At 42.7% G+C, this 19,057-nt stretch overlaps 1 protein-coding gene across 2 annotated transcripts in view; it reads left to right on the forward strand.

The window, feature by feature from the left end:
• The window catches only part of MARS1 (methionyl-tRNA synthetase 1), a 72,786-nt gene that overhangs the window by 46,310 nt on the left and 7,419 nt on the right, over positions 1–19,057 (forward strand). For both annotated transcript variants that reach the window (XM_069758559.1, XM_069758560.1), the window contains exons 6-17: positions 1,165–1,337; positions 1,995–2,107; positions 2,746–2,862; positions 5,300–5,503; positions 7,283–7,484; positions 7,862–7,936; positions 9,090–9,260; positions 9,348–9,443; positions 9,746–9,863; positions 16,102–16,315; positions 17,841–17,972; positions 18,095–18,199. In XM_069758559.1, coding sequence (XP_069614660.1) covers positions 1,165–1,337; positions 1,995–2,107; positions 2,746–2,862; positions 5,300–5,503; positions 7,283–7,484; positions 7,862–7,936; positions 9,090–9,260; positions 9,348–9,443; positions 9,746–9,863; positions 16,102–16,315; positions 17,841–17,972; positions 18,095–18,199 — 1,720 coding nt within the window. The remainder of the gene's footprint in view (positions 1–1,164; positions 1,338–1,994; positions 2,108–2,745; positions 2,863–5,299; positions 5,504–7,282; positions 7,485–7,861; positions 7,937–9,089; positions 9,261–9,347; positions 9,444–9,745; positions 9,864–16,101; positions 16,316–17,840; positions 17,973–18,094; positions 18,200–19,057) is intronic.

The raw sequence follows: 19,057 nt of genomic DNA on the forward strand, positions 1-19,057 counted from the left end.
AGTAGGAGACGGTGGTCAACAGTGTTGAAAGCTGCAGAGAGGTCGAGAAGAATGAGCAGAGAGTGGTCACCGTTACGTTTTGCTGTCAGAAGGTCATTGGTCACTTTGATAAGTGCAGTTTCTGTCGAATGTAGGGGGTGGAAGTCGGACTGTGAAGGGTCTAGGAGGGAGTGAGTGGAGAGGTAACGGGTAAGGCGGGAGTAGACCAGGCGCTCCAAGAGTTTAGAGATGAAGGGGAGATTGGAGACCGGTCTGTAGTTATTTGTGCAGGATGGGTCAATGGTGGGTTTCTTTAGTAATGTAGTAATGATAGTGTTTGAAGGAGGAGGGGAAAATGCCAGAGGAGAGGGAGAGATTAAAGATTGTAGTTAGGTGAGTAGTGACGACTGGAGAGTGAGACTGGAGGAGATGAGAGGGAATGGGGTCGGTAAAGCATGTAGTCGGATGAGAAGAAGAGAGGAGCTTGGAAACTTCTTCTGTGATGGGATCGAATGTGGAGAGTGAGCTAGGGGAGATGCAGGGAGGGATGGGAGTCACTGAACTTGGTGTCTGGGAGCGGATTTCCTGACGGATATTATCTATTTTCTCTATAAAGTGGGAGGCCAGGTCATCAGCACAAATGTCTGTGATAGGGTCTTGTGCTTTTGGCCTGAGGAGGGAGTGAAAGGTGTCAAAGTTTCTTGGGGTTGTTGGATAGTGAGGAGATCAGAATGGTGAAGTAGGTCTGCTTGGCGAGGTGAAGGGCAGAGTTATAGGTCCTTAACATAAATTTGAAGTGTATGAATATGGGTGCCAGTGTGTCTTTATGCATACTTGGTATTGTATAGCTGCCTATGCACACCAGCAGCCTCCTAGCTCCATATGGGTGCCAGTGTGTCTTTGTGTATACCTGGTATGGTATAGCTGCCTATGCACAGCAGCAGCCTCCTCTCCATATGGGTGCCAGGGCGTCTTTACGTATACCTGGTCTGGTATAGCTGCCTATGCACAGCAGCCATCCCGTTTTTATATAGTGATAGAATATATGAAGATCTGTCATTTCCCCCAGAAGTTTCTATGGTGGTCTTTTTCCCTGGTGTAAGTACCGTATATAAATACCTCAGTGACTTATGCACGTGACTCCTTGTCGGGGGGATTTGACAGTAGTGATTTTCTTTTTTGCAGAAGATTTGGCTTCATTAAAGAATTGGTTCATAAAGGTGACGGAGTTGGAGCCGTGTCAAAAAGCTGCTGAATCCGTTCTCAAAGGCCAGGGGCCTTCAGCATTAAAAGCGTATCTTCAGAAACTGCCCGCACCTTTTCCCCCGTTCGATACCTCTGCCTGCAATGAACAGGAGGTTTGCATCCAACAATTTATGGAGACTTTTCTATGTGCACACATTATTATTCAGTGTCAATAGTGGCTCTCTTATTAATAATACTTTATTTTGTTGGTTATTAGTAGTGATGAGTGAACGTGCTCGGATTCGGTGTAATCCAAGCATGCTTGTGTGGTAACCGACTGTCTTCGGCGTGCTCGAAAAATATGCGGCTGCATGTCTCCTGGCTGTTCAACATCCGCAACACATGCAGGGATTGCTTGTTTGTTAGCCGCCAGACTCTAACATATTATTCGAGCACGCCGAAGACACTCGACTAGCACCCGAGCATGCTCAGATAACGCCTTATTCAAACACATTCGCTCATCAGTAGTTATTAGGTATTATATATGTAAGTTGTTAAATTGTCTGAATTAATGGTGTTATCTGGAGCTGCTCACTTCTGCAGAAGACGCTGAGTGGTTCTTTCTGATGTCTTGATGCCTGCAAGTACTAGATGAGACGTGGGCAGGTGAACATGACGCCATCGGCACTGTTCACCTACTGATACAAAAGTGAGCCTGCCATACAATCACTGTAGTTATAATTATCATTACCAATTGCTCTTGATATGTTCCCACCTCTGGTTTGTTAGATTACGCACCATAATATACACAAACTTTTCTTTTTTCCCAGTTGACAGATTCAGCTGTCCAAACTTTCTCTGAGGAGGATATTGCTGCCGCCACAGAGTCTTGGTCCAAGGGTCTTACAGATGTTCCAAGGCCTAAACCCAGGGTGCACCCTCTGTGAGTCGTGGCCGTTTATTTACCTTGTGCTGTATAATCTATCATTCACATAGTGAGCCAAGTAGATATCATTCAATTAGAATTTTGTATAGTTAGTTTCCAATTCTGATATTTTCCTTGAAACGCTGATATAACCTACTGCTGAAATCTGTACTGATCGAATGTGACCGAAGTGGGATTTCCAATGTCTATGGTAAACTGTTACCAGTGTAATGGCGCTAATTCATCAAGACCGGTGTCGTTTAGGACGGATGCTGGAGTCGGATGCTCCTGATTCATTAAGAGGCGTCTGACCAGCGGATTGGAGTAAGATTTCTGGAGTACGGAAGCCCCTAGCTCGTCATGAAGTAGATGAGCTTTGGCGTCACTCCCCCTTCTGCCCCGGAGTGACAAAAGTCACAAAAATTTTGTTCAATTCCACATTGGGTAAAAATTCAGCAACTTTTCATAGCAGCTTATGCCCGAATTCTGGCGTAATTGCTTTGATTAATCAAGGCCTAAATATGTTTTTTGCTTTCTGAGAATAGATGGAGACATGTTATCAGATTATACAATGGCATTGAACGATACACAGGTTGTTAGACATGTCTCTAGCTGTCCTGTAAAACACATACATGAGGTGCTCTTTATCATCATAGGCTTCCTAGAGACGGAGAGAAGAATGTTTTGATCACCAGCGCCCTGCCCTACGTGAACAACGTTCCTCACTTGGGAAACATCATTGGCTCCGTCCTCAGTGCTGACGTCTTTGCCAGGTGAGATTGTCCATATGACATGGTGGTTATAGTGTTGATGATGCTCAGATCTCCACATCCGATTGCCCATCAGTGCCTTTACTGGCCTAAATAGGTCATCTACTTAACAAAACCTACTCTTTTCATATTGTCTGTATGGGAGTTCTCGGTCATAGTGATGACGCCCGTCCAGGATCCTCACTTATTAGAGATCCATATGCAAAGAGCCTCTGTCATTCTGGAGGACTCCGCACTCTTGCATATTACATGAAGGGCCGTTGAATTTTTTTGGGTTCTGCTGCTCACTAAGCTAATTATTAGGCAACCTAGCGGCAGAACATCCTGTGAGCAGCTGATCATTGGTGACACCTTCTCTTTCAAATATTATATTACATGCATTGTTCGGTTGGAACAAGTTATCACCTATCTGCTGAAGAGTTGACATCTTCTGACCGCTCGGCATATCTGGGAATTTTTACCCAAGATGGGAACTTTTATCCTCATTACAAAATGTCTTTGCGGGGTGGATTCCCAACCGGCGCTCCATTCATTCCCAACAGGGCTGATCCAAAAATCCAAACACAGTCATAGGAAATGAATGCAGCGCAGGTCGAGCATGAACCATTGTAACAGGGGAAAAAAGGTCACCGTTCTGCCTATTCGTGTGGGTACCAGTGGCCGGACCCCCACAAATTAACAAATTATCACTTGACCTGGGGATAGATGATTACTTGTAAGTGAAGAATCCCTTTAAGTTTTGAATTTTAACAGTATAACGAAGTCTGACTTTTGTCAAACAGATAAGTAGATTTTACACAAGATCTAACAAGTACAGAGTAAAGATTTCATGTAATGATGATGACTTTAGCTTAAAGCTCACGCACATTGCATCCACGGTGTGTTTTCTTTTCCACGATCGCAGGAAAACCTTCAAAATTTTGCCACATTTTTTTGAAAATGATGATAAAACATTGCGATTGTGGCCCAAAAACTGCACTGCAGACACAACGTGTGAAAGCAGCCTAATGCATTGAAGCTAGTTGTTTTCATTATCTTTTGGTATTCACTTATGTTTAATTGGCAGTCTTTTATTTTCACCACCGGTCTAATGTTTTATCTATAATCTATCGTTATAACGGTCTATTCCATCACTTCCTATTGCAAAATGCAATATTGTGCCATCCCACAGTCAGCAATTTTTCCATCCTCAGTGATGATATTTGGAAGTCATGAAGTCTTTCTATATCCTTTTTGTTTGAAGGCGTAAAGAGGTATTCTCAGACTTTGAAAGTTGATCTCTATGGTTTAGGGATTCATTTCTAATCAAAAAGAGCCGTAGTGTTGGGAGTCGGGACCCACATGAATCCCAAGAACGGGGCTTTGGATTCCCAGAGTCGATATCTGCACGACCCCATCTTGAATATAGAGGAGCTTTGTTTGCTCCCTTCATTATCATTGGGATTGTAAGGAATATCTGAGCACTGTACTCGACTTTCTCAAGATGTTGTCGTGATTGTTCGGGACCTGATTGCTGTAAATTATCATCTATCCCACAGAGGCGGAATAACTTTCAATGTAAGGAATACCATATTAAAGAGGAACTGTCACTAAGACAAAAGTGGCCAGTTTTTGCTCCGATTTTATTCTTGTGTGTATTTAGGCTGCTTTACTACGTTAGGCTGCTTAACTATGTTACTATTTGCTTGCCTGAGGAGGTGGTGATGGCGAACTCAGTCGAGGGGTTCAAGAGAGGCCTGGATGTCTTCCTGGAGCAGAACAATATTGTATCATACAATTATTAGGTTCTGTAGAAGGACGTAGATCTGGGGATTTATTATGATGGAATATAGGCTGAACTGGATGGACAAATGTCTTTTTTCGGCCTTACTAACTATGTTACTATTTACATACTCACCCTGTGAGCAACACCCCCATTGGTAAAAACCATAAAAATTGTCTCATATTGGGCACACTTAATAAAAAGTTTGTATTTCTCTTGAACTAATACAAATACTGTAACATTAGAGCAAAAGACTAGTCACTTTTTGCTTTTATTTTGTTTTACTATTCCCCTTACGGTTCCAGAGATATCATTTTTTCTATTTAGTTGTAGTTTGTATGGTCTTTACCAAGGGGGCGTTGCTTGCAAGGTAATAATGCATACTAAATACACCACCCCAGTTAATCTGGCTAGCCACACCCCCTTGGAAAGATAACAAAATTAGTACTAAATAAAAAGGCCACATCTCTGGAAGCATACTGTGAATTTTAAAAAGTCAAAAATAGCAGAATACTCCAGAGAGAAGCACTATTTAAAAATAGGAACAAAAACTGGATACCTTTCAAGCGGTGACAGGTCCTCTTTAATTAGTAAATTTTTCATGTTGCTAATTAGGTCGTTATCTTTGCAATTTCCTCTATGTTCATGTATGTTTCTCTTTCGGTTCCGATCTTTTAGGTACTGCAGGCTACGGAATTGGAACACCCTCTATGTCTGTGGGACAGATGAATATGGGACCGCCACAGAAACCAAAGCGATGGAGGAAGGGCTAACCCCACAGCAGATCTGCGACAAGTACAATGCTGTTCACACCGCGATATACAAGTGGTTTGATATTTCCTTTGATTATTTTGGAAGAACTACTACTGCACAACAAACGACGTAAGTAATAAATTGTTATACCGTTTCCAACTTCTTGCAATAAAAATGGCAGAATCCCCCACTTTTTCCCTTTACACTTAATTAAAATTTTCTTTTTTATTTTGCTAGCTTTCACATATGCTAAAATACACATTTTAACACAGTACTTTAAGGGTAATAGTATTCCTGTGAGGGGGCAAAGGTGGTGGAACAAGAAATGACTTCTTGTTTTACAGTTAGATGCTGCGACAGCGGAGAGAGAGACCGAATGCCGGCGCTGCACTCGCTTCTCCCATAGCGTCTATCATCATGGATCCTCACATATTCAGGTGATAAATGCTGAAGGGAAGTGAGTGCAGCTCCAGCCTCCTGTGTTAGACTCATCTCAAATGAAACGTCACAGGAAGTGCAGTAAAAAAAAATAAAATAAAAAAAAAAAGCATTTAGGGATGGATAGAGAGCGAGAGGATATGATATTTCATAGTAAAGCTAATTGCAAAAGTGAAACGGGTGTAAAGATAGATATTTAGAAAGGACATTTTATGTACTGGATCCCCCCTGTAGTATTGTTTAACATAGTGCTAAAGGATGACTATAGGTTAATATCTGTTCTCCCTGGAAGGCCAGCATGAATAATTAAGGAATTACATACTTCTGTGTTACACAATGGAGAGGTAGTTAATAGCTGTGATTTAAGGCAGAATTATGAAGCTTCTATTTAATAGATATAGTCCCTCTCTCTTGTGGTCCGAGCTCATACAGAGCTCCAAATCCTGTGTTCCCTTATCATTCAGGTAAATCCTAAAACAGTCTACCTGCGGCTTCCATTAGAAGGAGATAACTACATAGGGATCATCAAAGTCCATAATAAATCAGTATTTATTAATTACAGATTATTTTCATTTAAAGACAATCTTTCACCATAGTTCCCCTCCCCAAATAAAAAGGAAAGGATTGAATTCCTCTTCATTGAGCCTTCTAGCAGCCCATAACAATTGCTAATAACGGAGTCCATTCTTCTCGATCACTGAGCTTACGAGTCCATGGTTTAGCATGCATTGCATGAACTTTTTGTAGGATTATTTTGGCATATGCTAATGTTGAGCAGTGTTATCGGGTTGACGCCTCATTCAGACAGGCGCTTTTTTGCAGCTAGAAAAAAAGATAATTTTCATTCATTTTTGGTCCATGTTTGTTTTTACCATCGGTATGGCATCCATTTATTTGCATCCCAAAAAAATTACATTTTCCAAGGTTCTCCTACCCATTAAACAAAAAAAATGGACAGCACTTGGATGTCAATTAAGTGCCAGTAATTTTTTACGCAGATCTGTTCACTTGAATGGATGAGTTTGATGGATCAGCAAATCGTATAAAAAAGGTTGTCTACATTTTTTTTGTGCTGACAATTGGTCCTAAAAAAAGCAAAGCAAAAGACGGATATATGAACGTGCCCATAGATCACAATGGGCGCACCAGCTGAGCATCAGACTAAGCAGTGTTCATCCTGTACCTGGTTGCAGATCCCTCCCCTTACACTTCTTGACCAGTGATTGACAGCGAGTCTTTGCATATTATTTTCTTTTTCATGATATCAGCTGTGTATTTTTTTGATCTGGTGATTTTGTTCAGTTTATAAATAACGTATAAGGGTAACCATGCGGGTTGGAAAATTAGCCGATTTTATGAGGCACAGTGCCAGGCATTATTACTGTACCATCCAGAAGCACTCCAGGTTCAGGAGAAGGTGTCCCAGAGCTTTAGGATATTCTGATGTTACCGCCTTGTCCTCTGTTGTAGAATTGCTCAGGACATCTTCAACCGACTGCTGCAAAGAGACTTCCTGCTGAGAGATACAGTGGAGCAGCTCCGATGTGAGAACTGTCAGAGATTCCTGGCAGACCGCTTTGTAGAAGGAACCTGTCCGTTCTGCAGCTACGAGGAAGCCAGAGGGGACCAATGTGACAAATGTGGCAAGCTCATAAACGCCGTAGAATTAAAGGTACATCACATTACATTGTACAAGTGGCAGTAATCCTGGAGAGAAGGATTGCAAAGCTACTGCACCATGACAGACTGAAAGAACTGTGGAAGCAGTGACTAGAATAATCTCCGGCTGATAAACCTCTGATTTTATTGAAACCGCAACACACCGTCTAGTCAGTCAACGGTCTCTGTCCTTACCTCGTGCTACTTTTAGTACGTAGCAAAAACCTGCTGACAGATTCCCTTAGGGACAGCCCTGCTATAGCTTGCAACTTGTTATAAAAACCTGAAATGGCCAATAATAAAATGTAGAAAATTACTAGTTCCTAGTGGGTTTTTTTATAGATTCTTCCTAAATGTGTAATCTAATATAGTTTTTGCTTTTTTATATAGAAACCTCAGTGCAAAGTTTGTAAACGGTCTCCGGTAGTGAAATCCTCTCAACATCTCTTTCTGGATCTGCCAAAGGTGCGTCCGAAGTCGTTGGGCATTTTGTTTGCTGACATACTTGTGGCTCAATGATTGTTACTGCTCTTATATATTTATTTTATGTCTCTTTGTACAGCGCCAACATATTTTGCAGCACTGTTCAAAACATGTTACCACTGGCCTCAGTCCCTGCTTTCAGTCTCGCTTTTCTTTCTCAGACTCACATTATGGCAAATTTCAAAAGATGGCAACTAGTGATGAGCAAGTGTTTTCGAATAAGATGTTATCAGTGCATGCTCAGGTGCTAGTAGCGACTTCGCCGTGCTCGAAAAATATGTCTGAGTCCCCGCAGCTTCATGTCTCGTGGCTATTCGACAGCTGCAACACATGCGGGGATTTTCTAATTTTAAACTTTGAAACGCGTCGAATAAACCAGAACAATAAACAATCAGAAAATAAGTACGATTGCCATGGATGACATAGATGATATTTAGGAAAAAGTTTAAACATTTTTCCACTTCACCTTTCAAGAATTAAATGTCCAAAATAGTGCTTAGCAGGTGATTGTCTGGTAGATGATGTACGGCAGTACATCCTATTGTTATATGGTTAGGAGAAAAGGAAGCAACTCTGGTTGTGGGAACATTTTGTGACTTTTTCCCTTTTCCCAGTTTCTCTCAGCTCCACCAGAATGGGCAGAACTGGGGTGTGTGTGAAATAACACAGCTCATCAAATTCATGATGGGCTGTGGCTGTCTATACTCCAGAAAGTCTCCCAGATGTGTGCACCTCTTCATGAATTGGGAATTTCTCGCTCCATCACACTCCCACATCACGGCCGGAATGGCTGGTCTTGATTAATGGGGGCCAATATCTTTAGCTATGACCAAGAACCATTGAAATAAAATCAGTTTGAAAGGCGTAGGCTCATAAGACTGTGGTTTGTTTCTACTTGGATTTTTTTTATCATATTGAATTTTAATATTATGAAATAAAAAAAAAATCTGAATCCTTTATCTTTGATAAGGCGAATGCTGAAACTTCCTGTTCTCCATGGTGTAAATGCTACTTTATTCTTGAGGAAATGTTGATTAGAAATTAATATGATTTATTCTTAACAATGTTTTCTTGTACACATATTGCTCACCATTTGTTGTCTTACCAAGTTCTATCATTATTTATGTCTTCTCAGCTAGAAGAGCGCCTGGAGACATTTCTGGAGCAGTCCTTTTCAACTGGAGACTGGACCTCGAATGCCCGTTACATAGCGCGCTCCTGGATCCGAGATGGCTTAAAACCAAGGTGCATCACCAGAGACTTGAAGTGGGGCACGCCTGTGCCACTGGAGGGCTTCACAGACAAGGTGCCTTCTGTTTTACTGCCTGATTTGCAGTGAAATGTCTTGTGCTATTTCTAACAAGTCACCATGACCAAAACTGTTGTTTTCCAGGTGTTTTACGTCTGGTTTGATGCTCCAATTGGGTATATTTCTATTACCGCCAATTATACAGACCAGTGGGAGAAGTGGTGGAAAAATCCACAGCAGGTAATAGTGCAATCTACAATAATTGTATTATATTATGCCAAAATAATCAGCAATATTACGCTTCTATATTGTATGCACCCTTGTGTATAGAAGGAGATCTCTATTTGTCCTGAAAGCCATGTTGTCAGATTAGTGCACAGTAAAGTGTGGACACTTTTATTTCATTAAATGAGTTTTATTCATATACAGTTGTGCATCTCTTCTTTTTCCTCTATTTTAGCACTCCGAGATAAATTTCCCACCTATTACATTTAGATGTTTTTTAACTTTTCTTTTTGTGCTCCACATCCTCTCTGTTTCAGGTCCAGCTCTATAACTTTATGGCAAAGGACAATGTTCCATTTCATAGCGTTATTTTCCCATCCTGTCTCCTGGGAGCAGAAGACAACTACACATTGGTGAACCACCTCATAGCGACAGGTAGGTGGCTGTGATACCAAATGGAACCAATGAAGGGGATATAATGCAATACACGTGTTTCTGACTTGTCACTACCATGTGTTTTCCTCTTGCCGCCTGCTTACCAGCTATTTTATAATCTTCTGTCTCAAAACTCGTCCCAAAGTAGAAACATAATTATTTATTATTATAGCGCCACTTATTCCATGGCTCTTGAAATATGAGAAGGGGTATACATAATAAAAATAAGTACAATAATCATGAACAATACAAGTCACAACTGGTACAGTAGGAGAGAGGACCCTGCCCGCGAGGGCTCACAATCTACAAGGGATGGGTTAGGATACAGTAGGTGAGGGTACAGCGGGCCGTGCAGCGATGTGGTGTAACAAGGTTTACTGCAGGTTGTAGGCTTCTCGGAAGAGGTGAGTCTTCAGGTTCATGTTGAAGGTTCCTATGGTAGGCGAGAGTCTGATATGTTGGGGTAGAGAGTTCAAGAGTAGGGGTGATGCGCGAGAGAAATCTTGTATGCGATTGTGGGAAGAGGAGATAAGAGGGGAGTAGAGTAGGAGATCTTGTGAGGATCGGAGGTTGCGTGCAGGTAAGTTCCGGGAGACGAGATCACAGATGTATGGAGGAGACAGGTTGTGGATGGCTTTGCATGCAATGGTTAGGGATTTGAACTGGAATGTCTGGGCAATGGAGAGCCAGTGCAGGGATGGACAGAGGGGAGAGGCTGGGGAATAGCAGGGGAACAGGTGGATTATTTGGAACAACAAAAAAGCCCTATGTATAGAAGTAAACACGTAAATGGATAAGAACTGATGGCCGAATTGAAGACCCAATCAAATAACAAACAGGTGTAATATGGTAAAATGCATTTATTATAAAAAAATATATATATATATATATATTTATATATAAAAATGGCAACAGCAGTACTGTGCCTGTAACTGGAGGAAAAGGTGTACAAAACAAAATATACAGCAAAATAACAATAGAAAAAAGCACTCAACATACATAGTACGTAAAAAATGATTGATAACTTTCTGTTGTGCTGCAAAATGTGTAAAAAAAAATATATATAAACCTATACTGTGTGTGAGATGGAAGTACTAGAAATAGGTACTGAATAAAATGTGATAACAATAAAAATATAAATAGAACCACTATAAAAATGTGATGGCAATATAAGTATAATTAGAACAATATAGTGTATAACTAGGTGTAAAAAATAAATAAAAAGTGGCTCATAGGTATAACATGAGCTGTACAACAAGTGTATATATGTGCAAAAGAATAAGTGCAGTGCGCAATAAAACATGCAGCGCCTTGAACATAGGAGAACATGGCCGTGAGGTTGAACTCACAAGCAAAAAGTGCAGTGTGCAAGTATATGGATAATGCAGCATAAACTGGAGACCAATGCAGAGTTACGTACAAACAGCAACAATATTACCTTCTCCTAAATGCCGTCCAATCCTCCAGGTACAGAGCACCCCGACGCGCGTTTCGGACTGTGTCCTTCGTCAGGGGGTGATGTACAGGAGGAACCGGAGGTGTATATATATGCGGGGAGATCCTAACAATGAAGGAGCAGAAGCATGGCGGCGCATGCGCCGCCAGGAGAACCCGGAAATGCGCGGAATCCACGTCATGTGACCCGGCAGAAACTGCCATGGCAACAATGACGTGGAACGCGCAGCTAAGGGGACACAGGCGGCGCATGCGCACAGCGACGGCATCCATTCAGAGGGATATGTAAAGTATCGAGGTGGCCGATGAAGGGAGCAGCGGCATGGCGGCGCATGCGCCACCAACAGGACCCAGAGGTATGTGGAGCCCACACCAAGCTACCCGGCAACAGAAAGCCGCCATGGCAACAAAATTATTTAGGTAGCAGAGTTTAGGATAGTTTGGAGGGGTTCTAGAGGAGAGGCCACAGAGCAGGAGGTTACAGTAGTCGAGGTGGGAGATGATGAGGGCATGCACTAGAATTTTTCAGATTCTTGGTTAAGGAATGTAAGGATCTGGGAAATATTTTTGAGGTGGAGTTGGAAAGGGCTTGGCTATGTGGTTTGAAGGAGAGCTTGCAGGACTGGGGAGAGTGAGTAGCCATTAACTTTGACAGATAGGTCTGCTGGGGGGTTGAATGGGATGGGGGAAAAATGATGAATTCTGTTTTGTCCATGTTAAGTTTTAGAAATCGAGCAGAGAAGAAGGATGAAATAGCAGACAGAGATTGTGGGATTCTGGTTAGTGGTGAGGTGATATTGGATCCAGACAGGTAGATCTGTGTGTCATCAGCATAGAAGTGATACTGAAAGCGCTGGAACTTTGAGCTGTCCCAGGCTGTAGGTGTAGATGAGGAAGAGCAGGGGTCCTACAACTAAACCTAGGGGGACACCGTCTTATAATAGGGGTGAGAGGAGGAGGTGGTGTGTGACTGGGAGACACTGAATTTCTGGTCTGTTAGTATGAAGAGATTCAAGATAGGGCCAAGTCTGTGATGCCCAGACATGAGGAAATTTGTAGTAAGAGGGAATGGTCCACTATGTCGATGGCAGAGGACAGAGTAATGTCTCTTGGCTTTAGAGATTAGTAGGTCATTGGTGGCTTTAGTTAGGGCAGTTCTGGTTAAATGATGCAGTCAGAAAGCCAGATTGTAACCGGTCAAAGAGGGAGCAGGAGGAAAGGTGGGAGGATAGTTCAAAATGGACATGCTGTTTCAGTAGTATTGAGGCATAGGGGAGAAGTGATATGGAGCGACATCTAGACACAGAGGATGGATCAAGGGATGGCTTTGAGGATTGATGTGATTGAGGCATTTTTGACTCATTAGTGGAAGACACCAGTTGTTAGTGATAGGTTGAAGAGAAGGGTTAGGATTAACCCCTTCAAGTTGCGTCCCTTTTTCGTTTTTGCGTTTTCATTTTTCACTTCCCTCCTTCCCAGAGCCATAACTTTTTTATTTTTCTGTCAATATGGTCATGTGAGGGCTTATTTTTTGCGGGACGAGTTGTACTTTTGAACGACACCATTGGTTTTACCATGCCTTTTACTAGAAAACGGGAAAAAAATTCCAAGTGTGGTGAAATTGCAAAAAAAGTGCAATCCCACACTTGGTTTTTGCTTGGCTTTTTTGCTAGGTTCATTAAATGCTAAAACTAACCTGCCATTGTGATTCTCTAGGTCATTACGAGTTCATAGACATCTAATATGTCTAGGTTTTTTTTTTTATCCAAGTGGTGAAAAAAAATTCAAAACTTTGCTAAAAAAAAAAAAGTGCCATTTTCCGATACCCGAAGCGACTCCATTTTTCGTGATCTGGGGTCAGGTGAGGGCTTATTTTTTGCGTGCCGAGCTGATGTTTTTAATGATACCATTTCGGTGCAGATACGTTCATTTGATCGCCCATTATTGGATTTTAATGCAATGTCACAGCGACCAAAAAAACGTAATTCTGGCTTTTCAGATTTTTTTCTCGCTACGCTGTTTAGCGATCAGGTTAATGCTTTTTTTTTTTTATTGATCGGGCGATTCTAAACACGGCGATACCAAATACGTGTAGGTGTTTTTTTTTTTTTGTTTTTTTAATTGTTTTATTTAGGATGGGGCGAAAGGGGGGTGATTTAAACTTCTATATTTTTTATATTTTTTTCATATTTTTAAAAACATTTTTTTTTTTTACTTGTGCCATGCTTCAATAGCCTCTGTGGGAGGCTAGAAGCTGGCATAGCCTGATCGGCTCTGCTACATAGCAGCGATCATCAGATCGCTGCTATGTAGCTGAAATGCAGGTGTGCTGTGAGCGCCGACCACAGGGGGGCGCTCACAGCAGGCCGTCATCAGTAACCATAGAGGTCTCAAGGACCTCTATGGTTACCTTCCTGATGCATCGCCGACCCCCGATCATGTGACGGGGTCGGCGATGACATCATTTCCGGCCAGAAGCGCCGGTTAAATGCCGCTGTCTGCGTTTGACAGCGGCATTTAACAGGTTAATAGCGGCGGGGGAATAGCGATTTCACCCGCCGCTATTGCGCGCACATGTCAGCTGTACAAAACAGCTGACATGTCGCGACTTTGATGTGGGCTCACCGCCGGAGCCCACATCAAAGGGGGTGACACGGCATGCGCAGTAATAGTACGGCGCATGTCGTGACAGGGTTAAGATGAAGACTGGTGAAGTTTGGGATGCGATCAGGTCAAGTGCACAGGTGGTGAGATATGATCTGGAGAGTAGAGAGGAAATTTTATCTTCTATTATGGTGGAGAAGCTGGTTTTGGAGGAGGAGGGCTCAGTAGTTGGGAGGAGGGACTGTAGGCCAAATCTTTCTCGGATGTAGTCAATCTGCTGCTTGGAGAATGAAGCAAAGTCTTCAGCTGTGATTAGGGGAGAGGGAGGATATGCTGGGGGGTGGAGGAGAGAATTAAGTGTTGGATTAGGTGTTTGTGTGACGGAGGATATGAGAGATGACAAATAGATTTGTTTTGCAGCAGTAAGTGTGCACTTTAAATTGGTGAGGGACTCTTTGTATGTGATGAAGTGCTTGTTGGAGTGGGATCTCTTCCATCTCCACTCAGCAACCCTGGAAGCTAGCCTCAGTTCTTTAGTAAGACTGGTGTGCCAGGGTTTCCTATGATTGTGCGAGTAATGTAATGTAGAGTGGACTGGTTAGCTAGTAGTAGTGCACAATTACCACAATGGCAGCGGTATTAATATAAAACACCATTGAATATACTATTATTTAATAAATACTGATTTTTCCACAATTAACATAAACTCATTTTAATGAGTAGCACTTCTATGGGATCAAGAATAAATATAGAGAAATATTTGCCATAGGGACCCAAGTACAGGTGCCTATAATCAAGAATTAGAAGTGACACATAAGATTAGCGTTAAAATTAATAAATTGTATTCATACATGAATTAAAATGTGACATACATAAAAATCAAAAAATCAGGAGTAGGTGCTAGGAAAAAGGAGGCTAGAAAAAACTCAATTAATATATAAATAGCAGCAAGGATGTCAATTAATGTTCATAGCTGGCAAAAAAGGCATTTGTGTTGATCTAAAGTGCCTGGGGTTTAGATAAAAATCAAAATTACATAAATCCTTTTAACACTGATGGCAACTATAATTTAGGCATAATGACATAAAGATTATAATAAATATTGCCAATTGTGATTAATCAGTGAAAAAAGGAGATAAAACCTCTTTACCTAAATGGCTCTCTGTATATAAGGAAGTCCTTTATATCAATGTAATAATACCAGTAACCACAAGGTGGTGCTCAAGCACCTCCCTTGAATGCATGGAAGGAGCTGTCATGCCTTGCCTATGCCCATGCCAGTCAGATGAGTGTCAGAGATGGCTGGCCCAGAGAATCTCTGACCAATGTGAACAAAATAAACTCAAAACAGAGTAATCCAGGCAGTGATATACCTCAGTTAATACAGCTGCTGTATAAGAAAGTGGAGAGGTTTTTTCTAGCCTCCTTTTTCTTAGCACCTACTTCTGATTTTTATGTAGGTCACATTTTAATTTGTGTATGAATAAAATTAATTTTTAATTCTAATCTTATGTGTCACTTCTAATTTTTGCATATAGGCACCTATACTTGGGTCCCTATGGCAAATATTTCTCTATATTTATATTATTAATTAGTAGTTTATGGAAATGTTATTATTACACCTCACTAATAAGGTGATATCCCTCAATGTGGATGCCTAATTCAGATTGTAAAGCGTTTCACTTAGCATTGCTCCATGAGGCTGTTTGCTGGAATCTAAACATGCTGTTATTTCTGGGAAAGAATCCGGTCCCTGGAGTTCATCACTCCGGAGCATAGGGATGTTCCAGCCATATGGTCCTAGGGCTGCCAGGTTGGGTTTTGCTAGGCATCTTGTATTTTTAGACACATAATCTTATATTTGGTGAATATACCTATTCTAGAATTATCTAATACACACTAGAAACTATTGTTTATTTCCTTCAGGACATGCGCCATACATGTACGGCGCAGGTTGGAAGCTGGTGTATGGCGCGGGCTCATGGGTTGAGTCCGCCCCGTACCTGGCAGGTAATGGCTGTGTGTTACAGCCAGCACCTGCCTCTAACAATCGCAGGTAGCAAATCCTTCAAGTGTCTATGTGGACAGAAGAAGAGGAGGAAAAAAACAGACATTGGCCACGTCATGGAAGGGTTAATAGCCTTATATTGTTCTCCTATTCTGAATGTTCTCCCAACAGAATACCTGAATTATGAGGATGGAAAATTCTCTAAGAGTCGCGGAGTGGGTGTGTTTGGCGACATGGCGAAGGACACTGGTATTCCCGCTGACATATGGAGATTTTATCTACTCTACGTGCGCCCAGAGGGGCAGGACAGTGCGTTCAGCTGGGGCGATCTGATGCTGAAAAATAATTCCGAGCTGCTTAACAACCTGGGTAACTTTGTCAACAGGTAAATAAATGTTACTGGATGTCAGTTCTGTCATGTCAGGGTTGCAGCCTACAAGAGATTTAATAATCAACACGAAGAAAGCATAACTGTCATAACTGAATCATCCGTCCATGTGTCTTATTAGCTAAGGACTCCTCTCTATCAACCAATAAAAATAACTTTCTGCCCTGCTTTTCAGGAAAGACCCTTAAAGGGAACCTGTCACCCCGTTTTTTCAGATTGAGATAAAAATACTGTTAAATAGGGCCTGCGCTGTGCGTTACAATAGTGTATGTAGTGTACCCTGATTCCCCACCTATGCTGCGAAATACATTACCAAAGTCACCGTTTTCACCTGTCAATCAGGCTGGTCAGGTCAGGTGGGCGTGGTGACATCGCTGTTTCTTCACCAGCTTCCCGTTGGTAGCGTAGTGGTGTGCGCATGTCCAAGTGCCGAATCCACTGCGCGCACGTGAAGAAACAGCGCGCGATCTGCGCTATTACCCTTGTCATCGGTGGGGGCGGCCATCTTCCTCGGGCCGCGCGTGCACAGATGGAGTGCTTTGCTGCACGGGCTTCAGGAAAATGGCCGCGCGATGCCGCGTGTGCTCAGATGGAGATCGCGGCGGCCATTTTCCCAAAGCTGAGTTTGCATCTCGGCTTCAGGAAAATGGCCGCCGCGATCTGCATCTGCGCACGCGCGGCATCCCGCGGCCATTTTCCTGAAGCCCCGTGCAGCAGAGCACTCCATCTGCGCACACGCGGCCCCAGGAAGATGGCCGCTCCCACCGATGACAAGGGTAATAGCGCAGATCGCGCGCTGTTTCTTCATGTGCGCGCAGTGGATTCGGCACTTGGACATGCGCACACCACTACGCCACCAACGGAAAGCTGGGGAAGAAACAGCGATGTCACCACGCCCACCTGACCTGACCAGCCTGATTGACAGGCGAAAACGGCGACTTTGGTAATGTATTTCGCAGCATAGGTGGGGAATCAGGGTACACTACATACACTATTGTAACGCACAGCGCAGGCCCTATTTAACAGTATTTTTATCTCAATCTGAAAAAACGGGGTGACAGGTTCCCTTTAAAGTGCCAGTAGAGCTGAGATGACGTCTTCTGTTAGCAGAAAACGACTATATTGTCAGCTGCCAGAGGGTGGAGGAGACTGATTCTCTCCAGAGTCTCCCCCCAACCTAACATGTTCACATTACAATACAAGGAGGACACATAGAAGCAAAAAAAAATGCTGAACAGAATATTTTGTATGTTGGAAATACTGCATGTTTGTATGTTGTCAGATGATTCAAGCTGTCCGAGGCACTTCATTACTAACATGCTGCAACGTTTCAGAGAAAGCCAGATATGTCCGCTGCGGCTGCGCCCACCCTGCCCGGCTACAGTGACATATCTAGAGTAACACACGCATGGTTGTAAGGAGGGAGCCGATCTCTGACTCCAGAGCTCGAGGTTCTGGTGACTTGGATCCGGTTGGTTCTCTAAGTCCATGCACAAACCTTCTAACAGATCCTTGGTTTCAGGGCTGGCATGTTTGTGCAGAAGTTCTTTAACAGTCACGTTCCCAAGATGGATCTGCTTGCAGAGGACAAGAGGCTCCTGGCGCAGGTGACAGCTGAGCTACACCAATACAACCAGCTGTTGGAGAAAGTTCGGTAAGTTGCAGGGGGTCACCAGCGGGATCAGCATGACCATGCTACAGCTTTGCATTTTCGAGTCTTGCCTTAATAAGACTGGAAATGGAAGGGTTAACATTAATAGGGTTCTATCCTTTCAGCATTCGAGATGCCCTTAGATGCATTCTGAACATTTCCCGTCATGGAAACCAATACATCCAAGTGAATGAACCGTGGAAATGCATAAAAGGGACGCCGCAGGAACAGTAAGTGCATTCATTCCTATAGAGGGGTATGGCACAATATAGAAAGCATTTTACTTGACGTTGTCTTGTGTTATCAGTGATGTAACTAGCATCCCACCCGCCCTCCAGCAAGTTTTGAAGCAGGCCCCCCAAAAGCCCATTCACCCTTGCCTGCTCCTCCACCAGCACCAGGCTCAGGTGGATCGGCAGCCATAGTTTAAGCGATACATCCGCTGGTGCTGCCCGAAGCGCTGCAGACCAGAGCACACCTTCTGCAGGCGAGCCCCCTACCATGGACTCCAGCCCCGTACAAGTCTGAAAGCAGTGCTGCCACCTTTCTGTAACTGGGTCCTCAGCACTGCGGCCCCCTCCCCCGCCGGACTCAGTCATGGTTGATATAGGTTGTAGAGCCTTTTATAAACAGCAAGATCTTAAGGGTAAGTTCACACAGGGCGTTTTTTCAGCGTTTTTTTTTTTCTGCAGCAAAACCTGATCTCTTGACAGGAAAGAAGCTTTAGGAAAAAAAAAGTTTTTCTTGTTTTTTGTGCATTTTTTGCTGCGGATTTGTCTCTTGTGCATGCTTATGAAGTTTAATGCAAAAAAAAAAAAAAAAAAAAAAGTCCTATTCTATAGTCAGGTTTTGGCACATAAAACGCAGCCAAACCTGATACCTGTGGTTTTGGTGCCTTTTTTCAGCATTTTTTTTTTTTCACCACCCATTCATTTCTATTGGTGCTGCTCCACTGTGCAATAAACCTTGCAAACCACAAAATACTGATGTAAAAAAAAACAAAAAACAATGTGTGCATGAGATTTCTGAAATCTCATAGACTGTTGGTTTTGGGTGTGTGCACACGTTCAGAATGCATGCAGAATTTT

This window comes from Ranitomeya imitator, chromosome 3 (genome assembly GCF_032444005.1).
Source record: "Ranitomeya imitator isolate aRanImi1 chromosome 3, aRanImi1.pri, whole genome shotgun sequence".
Lineage (NCBI taxonomy): Eukaryota > Metazoa > Chordata > Amphibia > Anura > Dendrobatidae > Ranitomeya > Ranitomeya imitator.